This window comes from Schistocerca gregaria, chromosome 2 (assembly GCF_023897955.1).
Source record: "Schistocerca gregaria isolate iqSchGreg1 chromosome 2, iqSchGreg1.2, whole genome shotgun sequence".
In the NCBI taxonomy this organism is placed as follows: Eukaryota; Metazoa; Arthropoda; class Insecta; order Orthoptera; family Acrididae; genus Schistocerca; species Schistocerca gregaria.
In genome coordinates this window covers 1,044,906,837-1,044,922,965 of record NC_064921.1, presented here as the reverse complement: position 1 = coordinate 1,044,922,965, position 16,129 = coordinate 1,044,906,837, and the positions used below count along the sequence as shown (strand labels likewise).

The 16,129-nt window shown below is 36.2% G+C and overlaps 1 protein-coding gene across 3 annotated transcripts in view; it reads left to right on the top strand.

Moving 5' to 3' along the window:
- The window catches only part of LOC126335564 (sodium-independent sulfate anion transporter-like), a 125,263-nt gene that overhangs the window by 105,607 nt on the left and 3,527 nt on the right, over nt 1–16,129 (top strand). The window contains exons 10-12 of one of the 3 annotated variants that reach the window (XM_049998988.1): nt 4,882–5,027; nt 7,473–7,637; nt 15,835–15,988. In XM_049998988.1, coding sequence (XP_049854945.1) covers nt 4,882–5,027; nt 7,473–7,637; nt 15,835–15,988 — 465 coding nt within the window. Of the gene's footprint in view, nt 1–4,881; nt 5,028–7,472; nt 7,638–15,582; nt 15,648–15,834; nt 15,989–16,129 lie in introns of those variants that run through there. The other 2 variants (XM_049998989.1, XM_049998990.1) reach the window with 2 other exon arrangements.

Here is a 16,129-nt window from a genome sequence, read left to right as displayed (position 1 = left end):
ACCAGTACTTTATTGCCTCATGTTTGGTTCTTTATTATGGCATAATGCCATACATGCCATAAGATGAAAATGTGCACTTGAAATGCAGCGAGCAGTTGAAACTAGCCAATAGTGTGGAATTAAACATTTCTTCATTCAAATACATTGACTACATTAGCGGGAAAGATGACTAAAAACCAAATTTCTTTAGCAAACTGACAAACATAACTTCATTGTTCTGCCAAATGATTAATGCTTGACTGTCAGAAACCAATAACATATTTTAGCCTTCCGTAATTATGTGACTATCTTTTAATTCATTTGATAGCCCCCAGCCACAGATATCCATTTTGTTTTAATTTTATGAGAGAGCAGTGGATGAAAAGGAAACTGCAAAATCACTAAATGTAAACACAGGTCACGTGGAGATTACACACTTCCACACTATAATTCAGACTGCTCTGCACATCAACTCCGGATCTACAATATTTCTGCAAATGGGCAATACTAGATAGTGGCGCTCCCTCGCCCTCCTCCATCAAGCGTTTGACATAGGATGTAAAAAATTTAAAAAAAAATTAATTTTAAAAAATGTGTTCATTTTGTTGCACACATTTTTCTGAAGAGTCTGATACATAAAACATAATGTGCTCGAGGAAATGTAAGACATGTTATTTGGTCATAAGTGTGCCAAAGTGCAGTACCACACCTCTTCACACAGCATTCTTCTACCGCATGTCACTGTATCTCATTCTGTGGAATTGTAACGCCAATATTTTGTAATGGATGGCATCAAACTATATTCAGGACAGTGGAAATTAAAATGTCCTGTGGTGCCTCTCCTGTTCCCAGTTGGCCAGTTTGACATTCTGCAGCTCTTAAAAAACCTCGCAATTATTACTTGATGGGATTATTTGTAATCGGGAGAACAAGAGCTCAGAAAAATTGCACTCTTTATTGACTATTAGGCAATAACTTTCTCTTTTGCTTGACATAAAACTAAATATAGGATACATAAAATTAGTAAAGACAAGAGACATGCAAGACAGTACACTTTTCTTCAATCCTCAGCTCCTAGCATTTTTTTCTCTCTAATCTTGCTACATCTTTACATGGAGTGCTTTCCTTTCTGCAAAAGAATCTATTACCTTAACAAAGTTTGTCAAACTTTTTGCTAGATTAAAAATCAAAATGCCATTGTCTAATACTGCAAAAGCTGTTAATACAAATAGCACTCAAGACTGGTGTGGTTTCTCGATCTGATTATGTCTATTTTGTCACTGCCTGCTACATAAAACAAAATAGGCCTTTCTAATACTGCAGCAATTGTAACACACATCAAATAAACGAGGCAGTTTTGGCAAAAATGGTCATTTTTATAAGATGAGAGAATATAATTCATGAAGTACCAATATTAAATGCCTATTAGGCCTACTACAAGCAAAAAGCTTTATGCTAGTTTCACATTTCATTCATACGCTCCAGTTTATTAAGCATGAGATCAAAACGTAGTAGTACAAAATTTTTATATAAATTTGGAATCATCATATTCTCCCATAATTTGGGTGATGTCCCTGCTTCTTCTCCTTCCTCATTCTAACAAACAATCTTGTCATTACTAATTCCAGACCTATTCCTGCCACTGCCAAAACTTATTTGCCGGTTAACTTCACTAACCCTGCCAGAATCACCGGTTTAGTTATCGCACGATTATTCTCCGGTTAGGCATTTTTACATGTTCGTGCAATGTGTCTTCTGCACTACTTCCAGAATGGAACTTAAGTGACTGCTAACCAGGGACTGTGCAACTGGCGCTTACTAGTGTAGCCATCTGACCAAAAATTTTCTGTCAAAATTTCATTTCCTTGGATACACTGAGGAGACAATATGTAATCTTTGTTACATGTTATTCCTGTTAGTCATTTATTTCCACTCTGTTTGTCTGAATATATGGATTTCTCTTCTAATTATAACAACGCTGGTCATTTGCAAAACCAATCAACCACATAATCAGACAGCAATTGACATTCACCCGTACGGCTTTACTCCCCATCCCCTTTTGCCTGCAGGAAAGTTTATTTCTAGATATAACAAGGATTCCCCTGACATAGACATAATGTACACTAAGGATGCATTCAAATATAAACTTATGATTCATTCAGAAATCAGCTTAGAATGTGTTCAGAAACCAACAGGGATGTGTTTCAAAATCATATGAGTAATTGATAGACCAACATGCGGTGGATGCTAGGCACTTTGTCAAACAAGGTTTTTTTCTTCTTCAAGAATATGAATTGCCCCACCCCCCACCCCTTAGACCCGGGCCTGATGCGCATGTGTGAATCTGGCAGGTCAGGGGCAGGAGTAAAACTTTTCCCAGCTGCTTGCTGCGACTGCTTACACAGCCAACAACCACATTTCTAGCCAGAAGTGGGAGAATCAACTACTTATCCATGACTCACCAGTGCATGCGCATGTGCCCACTCATAACTGCTAAAATGAATCTAAATGTAAACAGTTGTGACGTCACGCCCATTGGAGGCAATTTGTTGTTATGAAGCATTGCATTGTCTCCCTCAAGCCTTTGACACATTTTGCTGTTGGCAGACACGTGTATGAGCACTGTGTTTTGTTGTTGTATAAGGTGCATTTCCTTTGCAATTTAAGCTTTATTTTCGTTTTTTTCTCTAGTTCATGTTTTATTGCTGCAGTATTATTCTGCAGCAGTGGGATTCAGTAATATCCTTTGTTAGAGTATTGGTTCTTCCCAGACAAAATCACAAAAAAAATTAACTGAAAACTAAAACAATGAAAAATTCCTGTAATTCTAAAAAATTCCCGGATTTTTCCTGGTTTTCTCCCGGATGAAAAAATTCCTGGGTTTTTCCCAGATCTCCCGGGTCATATACACCCTGATTAATGCAAAACTCATCTGATCAAATGCCCCATAAGGCAATCTTGAAAAATAAAAAAGTTGTAAAAATGTAAGAGTGCCAGACAACACCATGTAGTACAATATCAGCAATGTAAAATAAACAATATGTATCATGTGGTGGTTATCTCTCAGTCCCTTGACAATGCATTTGTCAATATTACCAAAATATAAAATTTTCCTCTCCTTATTTTGCATCTTTTCTGAAGAAAAGAACTGGGAAGTACTTTAAACTATGTTTCCCCTCACTTCTTTTATTCTCTTTATTGTGTGATGGGAGTAGCTAACAGTTCCTGCAACCATTTCAGATACACTTTTTAGCGACATTTTTGCTTCCTCATTTGCCCCTTCCGACAAAATTTGATGGTATTGCATATAATCATATAGTAACACATGCCTGATAATGAAGAACTTTTACTGCACCTTTGGTGTCTGAAGACTGTGATGGCATGTGATTTAGTAAAAAAGTAGCAAGAACACTTTAAGTCTGCAGGTTGGTAGACACAGTCAACTATGGCATCACCTCTTTTGGAACATATAGACTTGCCCAGCACTCAGGACAAAAACTTTTTTATTCTGCATGAGCTCTACCATTGATTTTCATTCCTTTGTTAAAATTGTCCAGAGCTTTTCTGAAACAAAAATAGTTCCAGAACATAATTTTAAGGGCATTAAAGATACTATACATTTCTCCCTGGAACCTTTCGGTTTACTGATACCATATGAAATGTTATCTCTGATTTCAATCTGTGCTGTTTGATTCTACACTTTTCCAATCCTCTGCTACAGCACTGCTCTGCACTATATGATCCTTACCAGACAGGATTGATGGAGTACACTGAAGAAGTCCTAAGAAGGGCAGCTGGTTTTGTCTTATCCTAAAAAAAAGAGAGTATACAGATATGATAAGTGAGTTGGTGTGGTGTTGTTTGCCTGCAATGAGATCTTTTCACAAAATTTCAATCACTGTCTTTCTACTCTAGATGCAAAAATATTTTGTTGTTACCAAAGTGTGTAGGAAGGAGTGATCATCATAATAAACTAAGAGAAATCAGAGATTGTATAGGAAGATTTGTATAATCATTTTTCCCACACACTGTTAGAGAGTGGAACAGTAGGGAAATAGTCTGAAAGTGGTCCAAAGAACTCTCTGCCAAGCACTTAAGTGTGAACCGCAGAGTAGTCATATAGATGTAGTAAAATTATGTTGACTAAATTTAAGCTGGTTGTAGCATTTAAAATTGTCAAACACATTTTCATGATCAATAAAGCAGGCAATTATATCTATTTGCTGATAGAACTGGTAGCAAGATGATTGCCACTAATTTTCTAAAGCTTGGAATTATTTAGTCATTAGATGATCAAAACACAAAATAGTGGAAGTCAAATTTAAAACAATAGTATGATAATTTAATCAAAATGCACTCCTTCCATGGGATTTTGACATTTTTGTTCAGCTTTATACAACATTTTGCTACCTTGCTTCATGCTCTGTGGCCCTAAATGATTATTATTGATCATAATTTCTACTGCCAAGACTGAAATTGAATTGTCTTAACATCATAAATTAGATAAAATAAGAATTTTTGTTTTCCTTACATTTACTGTTATGTCTGTCTGTTGGATGAGACATTGAGCTAGAGTGTCACCTTTGTGTTACTTGAGAGGTGGAGTGTTCACTATTTCCCTTCTGTCAAGAAATCAGCAACACAAATACAAACAGTAATCTTAGCAGATATGTGGTTATCCTTAAGATGTAACATAAAGCATCAATAAATATACGTAGTATGTATCTCCTAAAGATAAATTTGCTTAATAAGTAGCTTGTCCTCTCACTGGAGCCAGCCAGATGCTAATGCTACATGATTATTTCTAGGTTTCGTAACAGAACTCTGAAGTAATTGTGTTACACTGCACAGCCTTCATTACCTGATTATAATCTGCAAAGTCAAAATGTTGTTTCTTTCCAGAAAATGATCTTATCCCTGGATTTGCAACATTTTTTGCCTGTTTGATACTGCAACTGGAATTAGGCATCCTTGTGGGCATTGGCTTGAATGTACTATTCATTCTTTACAATGTTGCACGTCCAAAAATAAATATTGAGACAAACAAAGTAAGTATTTATAGATTTGGATATATTGCCTTATCCTCTTTTTACATGGCAAAACTACCTTAACAAGCATATTCAGACTAATACGGAACTTAAAACTGAATTATTAGCTTCCAGAATTAATATCATAGGTTACAACACCTTTAACACTGACAGGGAAAAATTTCACACTAAGAGAAATGCTAGATTTTTCAAAATAAATGGCCAGAAAGATGTATTCCAGTATGATTTTGAAATGAAGCACATGATAATGAACTGAAATGGAATGATTCAAAAAGTATATACAGAAAGTAAATCTCTGTCTCATCATAGCTGGCTGATAACTAACACAGACAGGAGCAGTGGGTGTTGATTCAGCAGTGAAGTTCTGAATAAAATATTCAGGGCCCGATTAATGTACAAGTAAAATTTCCGGAAAAGGATACCTAGGTGAACTACTGCACAGACTACTATGCATCCACTAAAGAGATTTACATCATAAGTGATCAAGATGTCCACCCCATTACATCAAGATACAGGAGAAAAAGAAAATCTTTGAGATTTTAACTAATAATGAAAATATAAGTATAAAAGACTCTAATGTAACAATACAATAAGAGCTGTAATGATACTTAACACAGCTAAAAGTCATAGGAAATGGAGCGAAACAGGTGGAAGAGGAACTCAGTATAACAATATGGTTTTAGTGAAAATTCGCTGAGATGGATGTCATCTTACCTATTAAACAGGAAACACAGAACAGTAATAGAAGAAACTGGTAAGATATTCTTCTCAGGTGGAAAAAAAAGGCAGAACGAGGTGTGCAGACCTCTGTTCAAGGCCCTTGATCTTATGACTGTTCCTGGTCTCTATATCTATGAGACAATTAAGTTTTTATATTAAAAATAAAGATTCCAAGACTTACCAAGCGGGAAAGCGCCGGCAGACAGGCACATGAACAAAACACACAAACACACACACAGAATTACAAGCTTTCGCAACTGGCAGTTGCTTCGTCAGGAAGGAAGGAAGGAGAGGGAAAAATGAAAGGGTGTGGGTTTTAAGGGAGAGGGTAAGGAGTCATTCCAATCCCGGGAGCGGAAAGACTTCCCTTAGGGGAAAAAAAGGACAGGTGTACACTCGCACACACACACACACATATCCATCCGTACATACACAGACACAAGCAGACATATTGAAATATGTCTGCTTGTGTCTGTGTATGTACGGATGGATATGTGTGTGTGTGTGTGCGAGTGTACACCTGTCCTTTTTTTCCCCTAAGGGAAGTCTTTCCGCTCCCGGGATTGGAATGACTCCTTACCCTCTCCCTTAAAACCCACACCCTTTCATTTTTCCCTCTCCTTCCTTCCTTCCTGACGAAGCAACTGCCAGTTGCGAAAGCTTGTAATTCTGTGTGTGTGTTTGTGTGTTTTGTTCATGTGCCTGTCTGCCGGCGCTTTCCCGCTTGGTAAGTCTTGGAATCTTTATTTTTAATATATTTTTCCCATGTGGAAGTTTCTTTCTGTTTTATTTACATAGAAAATTAAGTTTTCTAAACAAGACACACAACTTTTTGATGATAGCTTTTTCCAGCATGATTATGAAACAAGAAACAAGTATCTGTATGAGTTACCAACTCATAGGCTGAAACTGTTGGAGAAGACACCTCACTATGTGGGTATGAGACTAGGAAATAAAGTCTGTGAAAAATCTAAAAATTTTGAACGAGAAGAATTTGGACATCATTTAAGAAATACCTAGCAAGTAAATATTATTACAGTGTAGAATAATTTATGACTGACTGTCACAAATAACTGTGCCTGATGTTACATTTTATTCTGAATAAGTACTTTTAATAAATACTCATTCTTAATTTTACTTTATTTTCAACATGATTCTTTTAAATCATTTTTTTTGTACTTAAAATTACAAAATACCTGTAATTATTCTACATACTTACAATTAAAAGTAGCTTTAAACTGGTCTGATCATATATGACATGTGACAATAAAGTTTCTATTCTAGTCTACTCAAAGAAGAAAATACTGTCAAAGGAACATAAGCAGACAGGTCTTTTAGGCAACTGAATGTTAATGGGACAATAAAATAGATGGATCTTGAGGATTTTGGATGTTAGAAAGGGAGGGATAGAAAAAGTATAAAATATGATGTAAATGATGCTCTGGTGTATGATGCAAAGCAAGATTTTATTGTAGATAACATTTGTTCTCCAAAGTTCCAATTCAGATTTGCCAACCTCAATTTATGTCTGGTGAATTTAACATTTTTCTTCCATTTCCATTTACTTTCATCTATCCAATAATCAGCACAAGAACATATTGTACCAAAAAGTGATAACTCTTGCACTTTCTATAAAGACAGTCGCTTTTTCCATGAATAATTACTTGTAGTATTTTAACAGGTTATTAAGATTCTCATTAATGATATATTTCTCATTCATTTCAGACTCCAGAGGGCACTGACTACCTAGAACTTACTCCAGATAGGTGTCTTATTTTTCCTTCTGTTGAGTATGTACGCAACTTGGTGGTGAAGCAAAGCATGAGGAATGATATGCCTGTTGTAATTAATTGTTCACATATATTTGTATCAGACTACACTGCAGCCAAGGTAATAAATTATATTATACTTTCACTGGTTACATTTCTAAAAACAAAGAGACACTGCTTACAGTTTGTATTTTAGTTTTGCATGACGTAGAATAGCAGTAACTACATGAGAGCAAATATACAAAAATCCTCAGGCAATCATGGAAGTGAGGCATTAGATTCACTTTGGTGTCAGCGTATGGGCAGAAATTGTAGCAACACACTCAGCACCATACCAGATACTGGTAAATTATTAGGTGCTGTTTGTCACCAGTCTGTGCACAAGAAATTAGTCATACTACTGGAGAATATTATCCTTTCATAGAAACAAATACATGTGGATGTTGCAAACTGGGGAACCGCCTCAGTTTCTGCACCTCACATGGGAGTACCTAACACAAATGAGTCGAGGTTGTCTAGTAGTGTGGCCTTCTTATTCACATGACCAGAATCCCTCAGATTTTTGGCACTGGGGACATTTCATGGGATTGCTGTATTCCACAACCAGTGACAATGTGCGCGTGCTATGGGAGCATATGTCTCGTGCGTACAAACAAATTGAGGGTTGCCAAGTGTGTTCACCTGGGTTTGAGGTTCTTTGATAACGAGCACTAAAGGTGATACAATAATAAGTGCTAACCACGATCAGCACATCCTGCATTCAAATTGAAATTCTGCTTGGAACAGTTGTAAATATACCAGGATACAAACTGGCCAGCCACTTATTATTACTTTCAGAAGGCAAAATTCTTAGTGCAACCACCATTTAAAAATGGAATAAATAATACTTAACATTCAAAATTGTTTGTTCCTTTATTAGGGAGTAAAGAGGAACAATTTGGGAAAAGCTGGAATGGAGGGGAAGTCCCAGATTGAGATTAATGTACCTGGAACTTTAGGTTCCTAGGTTCCAGCCTGAGGAAGGCACTAACAGTTGTCAGAGCTAGGTATGGTTTTTGTAATTTTTAAATGTGTCTGTTGGCAACACCTGAAATTTTGCCTTTGACACAGAAGAATTGTACACCATGGGGGCACTCACAGTTCAGCTGCTCAGCATGCTCATCACCATGACTTAATGGATCTGAGAGCCTCAGTATAGGATTGTACAGCCAACCTGTTGCACATAACTGGTAGGTACACTAACCTAGGTTTCAACACCTATTAGGGTGTCTTCATCAGAATGAAATTTTGCTAAATCCTATAACATAATACATAGAACATTAGGTATGACAAAAACACATTAAGCAAGACAACAATTTTCATGGCACATAATAGTTACTTTAATAAAAGTACATTGCTAAAAAGCAATGGTCTGAATTTAGAGCAGTTATGCTCAAATCAAAAGTAAAATAAAACATTCTAGCCTTTTCCATGTATTCCCATGGAACAACATCAGACTGACTGCCCAATGGCTTACACTGCATGCAAGAAAACAATATGAGTTGCGCCACCTATCAGATGCAGACACTAACTGTGCCCCTTTGAAACATTATAACAGGAATAATTAGAAAAAATACAGTCAATTTTAAAAACTAAACATAATGAGAGCTTACTGTCTTTTTGAAAGTGCACAATAGTCAAGCAGATTAAGCATAATAGTGCCATATGTTAGGCTTTTTTTAGAAATTACCATTAGGTACAGGACAGAATGATATAGGAAAAATTTCAAAAACAGGTGTAGAATCCACAAAATATTTTCATGAAGGTAACTTCAGTAGCACATATTTATAAGATTAGAAGAAAATTATGTTTGAAAATCAGAAGCACAGAAAATACAGTAAAAACAGAAGAATCAAAATTCCACTAGTAGTAGATTGAAAACATTGAAAAAATTTGTGTTATGTAATTGTTACTGTTCACTGAGGATAAGACCATCATTTTTAGAAATATGCTTGAAAATCTCCAGCTCTTCAAGTACATCAAGCCTATGACCTTTCCTTTCTCTGTGTAAAGTGGAAATTTCTTCAACGGGATTTTGGTTTGTGTCTGGAAAGAAAGTCCATCGTCGTTGACAGCAATACTGAGGTCCAAGTAATTACGCTGACAGTTGTTATTTTCTAACTCACAAGTGAAACTGATTTTTTTCATGATGACTGTTAAAATTTCCGACAAGTGTCAAATTCCTTCCCAGGAATTGCTGTATATGATCAAAATGTCATCTGTGTACCAAGCATAAGACAAAATACCAAGATCAGCAGCTGAAAAATTATAGATGACTTTCTCTTCCAGTGAATCAATGAAAATATCAGCCAACATGACTGCCAGTGGGTTACTCATTGCTAGGCCATTAGGCTGATGGTATAATTTGCCATTGAAAACAAAATAATTGTATCTTACTACTGTTATTAGTAAATGAATTAGGTCAGCGATTTACTCATCTGAAATATCTTTTTTAAAAGTATGTAAGTTTTTTCAAAGATATCAACGTTTGTTTGAACAGGTATGTTACTTTGAAGGTTCGTAATATCTAATGAAAGCAACTTAGTATCTTGGTCACACCGCAGACCTTTGATTTTAGTGACTGGATTTTGACTGTTGACAACAGAACAATTTTTTTGAAAAACAAAGGATTTTTTATTTTTTCGTGAAGAAAGCTTGCTAACTCATGACATGCACTGTTCATACTGTTCACAATCGTATGTATCAGATGGTGACTTTTATGTACCTTAAACTGGGAACGCAATTTTGGGCCTGTAGATTCATATTAATAAGCTGTTTTCCATGAAATGGTTTGAGCAAATGCATAGTGCTGTTAACAGCAAGCCTAATTTCTTTTTGTATCATGGTGGTCAGAATCTCTTCTAGTTTATAAACATTATTTTCCTCAAAAAATCGTAGAGTTTTAGACCTGTTTGTTCTGAGTAGCATTGATTACAGGATTCCCTTTGTCAGACTTTGTTATAACGGCATCATTTTCTTTTAGCTTAACAATTATGTTTTTAATCGGTTTCTTATCACAATCACATTGACAGGAATTCTTAAGTGCATGTTTCTCAAAAATGCTACATACATGATGAGCTACCCTCATTTGTCAATAAGCTTCTACTTTGACACTATCAAGGCCTATTTTAACATCTACAGTTATATTTTCTACAACATTTTTATCTGATAGGTTAGGCATTACATTGTATTTGAGTCATTTTTCCAACAAGGCAGTTTCTTCTGGTGTAAAATCTATTTCAGTCTTATTCAGAATTCTGTTGACAAATTTTTGCTCAGACCAGGCTTTTTTTACAGATAAAAAGCTTTTAAGATTACGATTAGCTTTTAAGATGAAGATTAGCAAGTTTCTTCTCGAGTTTTCTGCAATGTAATTCTTGTAGTTATTAATCATTAATCATTAATAAAATCCCAAAATGCAGCAAAACAAAAATTAAAATGAATGGGAAACATTTTAATGAGCTCAAGATACATAACGTAGGCCTGTTCATTTAATCTGTTCTTTTTCTTGTATAAAGCAATGTTTTTCTCAGAAATAATTTTTTTAACTAGATACTGAAAACGTTTTGGATTCTACATGCACTGTCTGATGTTAGCATGGGATTTAACATAACCTGGAAAAGTCCGTTTTCTTCACCTTCCTTATTAAAATTAATAGCAATACCTGTGTGTAACCATTTTCTTCTTATGCCTTTATACTTTAACTACTTTGACACAGCCTTAAACACTTGGGCTGGTAGAAATTGTTTTGAACACAGCTGTTACTCAGCAACCGTATACTAGCTTCAACATAGGATTGTGCAGCCAACTGGTTACATGTGACTGGTAGGTACATTGACCTAGACTTCAATATATACTAGAGGTGTCTTAACCAGAATGAAATTTTGCTAAATACTATAAAGTAATACTTAGAAGATTAAGTATGACAAAAAGCACATTAACCAAGATGACACTTTTCACCCACTGGCAGGCATTTGACTGGTATTTTCATTAATTTGCTGGAAGGAATTCAGCATTTGTTTGAAATTTTTAATAGTCTTCATGAAAAAAAAGAAAAACAGCTTCACTTATGAGTTAGAAAACAACCACCTCAGCTTAATCAATATTGCTATTGACAATGACAGACTTTCTTTTTGTATTTTTTGGAAAGCCACTAATACAGATCAAACTGTGTCCACTAGTTCAGTGCATCCTCATTCCTGTAAGAAAGCATTTTTCTATTCAGCCATTCATCGTGTAGTCTCTGTACGTTCATCACCTGATAAGCTTAATGAAGAGATGAACATAATAAAATCTATTTGCAATTTATAATGGCTATTATCCCACATTAGCTGACAAGATGTTCAAAGTGAAAACGGCCTCTGAAGTGATCACTTTAGGCAACAGTACTATTCCTGACAGTTGTTGTAGTTGTTGTGGTCTTCAGTCCTGAGACTGGTTTGATTTAGCTCTCCATGCTACTCTATCCTGTGCAAGCTCCTTCATCTCCCAGTGCCTACTGCAGCCTACATCCTTCTGAATCTGCTTAGTGTAGTCATCACTTGGTCTCCCTCTACGATTTTTACCCTCCACCCTGCCCTCCAATACTAAATTGGTGATCCTTTGATGCCTCAGAACATGTCCTACCAACCGATCCCTTCTTCTAGTCAAGTTGTGCCACAAACTCCTCTTCTCCCCAATCATATTCAATAGCTCGTCATTAGTTGTGTTATCTACCCATCTAATCTTCAGCATTCTTCTGTAGCACCACATTTCGAAGCTTCTATTCTCTTCTTGTCCAAACTATTTTTTTGTCCATGTTTCATTTCCATATATGGCTACACTCAATACAAATACTTCCAGAAAATATTTCCTGACACTTAAACCTATACTTGATGTTAGCAAATTTCTCTTCTTCAGAAACACTTTCCTTGCCATTGCCAGTCTACATTTTATATCCTCTCTACTTCAACCATCATCAGTTATTTTGCTCCCCAAATAGCAAAACTCCTTTACTACTTTCAGTGTCTCATTTCCTAATCTAATTCCCTCAACACCACTCGACTTAATTTGACTACATTTCATTAACCTCCTTCTGCATTTGTTTATGTTCATGTTATATCCTCCTTTCAAGACACTGTCGATTCTGTTCAACTGCTCTTCCAAGTCCTTTGCTGTCTCTGACAGAATTACAATGTCATTGGCGAACCTTAAAGTTTTTATTTCTTCTCCATGGATTTTAATACCTGCTCCAAATTTTTCTTTCACTTCCTTTAATGATTGCTCAATATACAGATTGAATAACATCACGGAGAGGCTACAACCCTGTCTCACTCCCTTCCCAACCACTGCTTCCCTTTCATACCCCTCGACTCTTTATAACTGCCATCTGGTTTCTGTACAAATTGTAAATAGCCTTTTGCTCCCTGTATTTTACCTCTGCCACCTTTAGAATTTGAAAGAGAGTATTCCAGTCAAAATTGTCAAAAGCTCTCTCCAAGTCTACAAATGCTACAAATGTAGGTTTGCCTTTTCTTAATCTATTTTCTAAGATAAGTCATAGGGTCAGTATTGCTTCACGTGTTCCAACATTTCTATGAAATCCAAACTGAATTGAAAATGGTTTATCATTTCATTTTTTGGCCATATTTCATATAAAATTTGTCATCTACTGATTAATAAATATGGATTCAAAGTTGCCTATTCTGCGAAAAGCAACAATTTCCAAAAACATTGGATTCACAATCTCTAGTCCACTGTTAAGATGAATTATTCAGGAGTGTGTAAAATCACTTGTGATATGTGTCTCATTTATTATATAGGACAAATTGGAAGGTCTTTTAGTGTCAGATACAAGGAACAAATTGAAACCTGTTAAAGACATTTCCAGTTTACATATGGAAAGGAAAGGTCATAGCCTCAGTGTACTCAAATAGTTGGAGATTTTCAAGCATATTTCTAAGAACATTGGCCTTATCCTCAATGAACACTTACAACTACGTAACAAAAATTCTTTCAATGGTTTCAATCCACTGCTTGTGGAATTTTGATTCTTCTATTTTTTACTATATTTTCCCTGCTTCTAGTTTTCAAACAACATTTTCTTCTAATCTCATAGATATGTGCTATTGAAGTTACATTCATGCAAATATTTTATGGATTCTACAGCTGTTTTTAAAATTTTTTCTATATCATTCTGTCTTTCACGTGATAGCAATTTCTGTAAAGCCTAACAGATGGCTCTATTACACTTAATCTGCTTGACTGCAGTGCATTTTCAAAAAGACATTAAGCACTTTCTGTATTTTGTTTTTAAAATTAACTGTCTTACTGTCTTTTCTTCCTATTGTTTCTGTTGTTGTTGTTGTCGTCAGTTCAGATACTGGTTTGATGCAGCTCTCCATGCTACTCTATCCTGTGCAAGCTTCTCCAGTTCCGAGTAACTGCTACACTCTATATGCTTCTGATCTGCTTAGTGTATTCCTCTCTTGGTCTCCCTCTACAATTGTTACCCTCCACGCTTCCCTCCAATACTAAATTGGTGACCCCTTGATGCCTCAGGATGTGTCCTACCAACCGATGCCTTCCCTTAGTCATGTTGTGCTACAAATTCCTCTTCTCCCCAATTCTGTTCAGTACCTCTACATTAGTTATGTGATCTACCCATTTAATCTTTGGAATTCTTCTGTAGCACCACATTTCGAAAGATTCTATTCTTTTCTTGTCTAAACTATTTATTGTCCATGTTTCGTTTCCATACATGGCTACACTCCATAGAAATTCTTTCAGAAAAGATTTCCTGACTTCTTAAATCTATACTTGATATTAAAATACTTTCAGAAAAGATTTCCTGACTTCTTAAATCTATACTTGATGTTAACGAATTTCTCTTCTTCAGAAATGCTTTCCTTGCCAGAGGGGGAGGAGAAGATTGGCAAAGAGAGGGGGAGGAAGAGACTGACAAAGAGAAGAGGAGGAGGAGGAGGAGGAGGAGATGGAGGAGGAGATGGAATGAGAAGGGAGAGATGAACATGGACAGAGAGCGAAGGAACAGCTGGACATAGGGGGGAGTAACAGATTGACAGAGAGAGGAAGCAGAAGGAGATGAATAGAGAGGGGGTGGAGGAGATGGACAGAGAGAGGGGCAGAAGGAGATTGATAGTGAGGGGTGGAGAAGGTGGACAGAGAAAGGTGGAAGGAGGAGGTGGATTAATAGATGACTGGAATAAATACGTACCTGGACCATGCCGCGTACTCTGCTAGTCTTCAATAAAATTTGTCTGAGCGTGTGACTCTCTAGGTGTGTTGCTATACAGACTACTATTTTGGCTGTTGTTGCAAGTGCCATTCATCATGGTAACGTATTGGACTGGTAAAATATAAAAATCTCATTTTCTAACATTTCATCCTAACTCTATTCAATCGTTACTGAACTCTATTTTTGATTCTGTGGGAGGTGTGGGTGGTAGGGTCAGCTCCCATTTATTGAGAGTTACTGACTAATATTGATGGATGAGAAGTAGGTGAGTACAGTGACAAACTACAGTAGTACTACTACCAAAGTTCTTGTTGGTGGCTGTGACAATGCACTGTTTATTGTCATCCCCAATAGGGCAGCCTCATGAATGCTAGCAATAACAATCAACTCCTGGCTTCTCACTCCTATCATCAAATCAAAAAACAGGCTCAATAACATTCTTGGCAATTGATACTACAAAGATGACGAAATATCAGATCTGAATGTGCCAATGGATCATCAGCCTGACAAAAGCCGCATGCAGCAATGGCCAAAACATTAGCATAAAACTCTGCTGTCCATCCAGTCAATCACAAACTGAGTACCTGAAAGTAAGGTGGCAGTATGTGATTGAGTAAACCCCACACAAGAAGAGGGAGAGATGTCACACACACACACACACACACACACACACACACACACACACACACACACACACACACTCTCTGTTCTTTTGTTGCTGTATTAATTATATTCTGTCTAGGAGTTACCCACATTAAATTAATTTCTTATTTTTACTTTGTCTTCACAGGAAGTGCCACTTTAATGGGAATATGTATACCCAATTAAGCTATAATGTCTCACATTAAACAGAAACCCAGGGTAAAACACCTATGTTCTGTTAGGACTTGGTTTTGCTACTTGAAATGATAAGTAATTTTGTGCTTTATGCTGCCTGTTATGTTCATCACAATAAGTATGTTGTTTTAGCCTAATGTGATAGCACAATGTACCAGTGACCTCATCTCAGAATGAAAGAAATTTAGTTGTCCACTACTTACAGGTGATTGACTGCCTTACACATGACTTCAGCAAAAGACAACAGCCACTTTTCTTCTATAAACTAAAGCCAAGTATAGTGAAGATGTTCCAAGGACTACATCCAACAGAATTTGTTGTTTATCATGATGAGAATGAACTGGAGAGTCTTATCAGAGGTAAGATCTACTTCCACAGTTGTTTGTAATTTTTTCAATTCTGTAACTGCTTGTCGCTGATTAATAACACTCAAGTATCTGAAAAGGATTTCAAGCACATGTACATTGTTTACTCTAGTTTGCTGTACTTTAAACATAGTT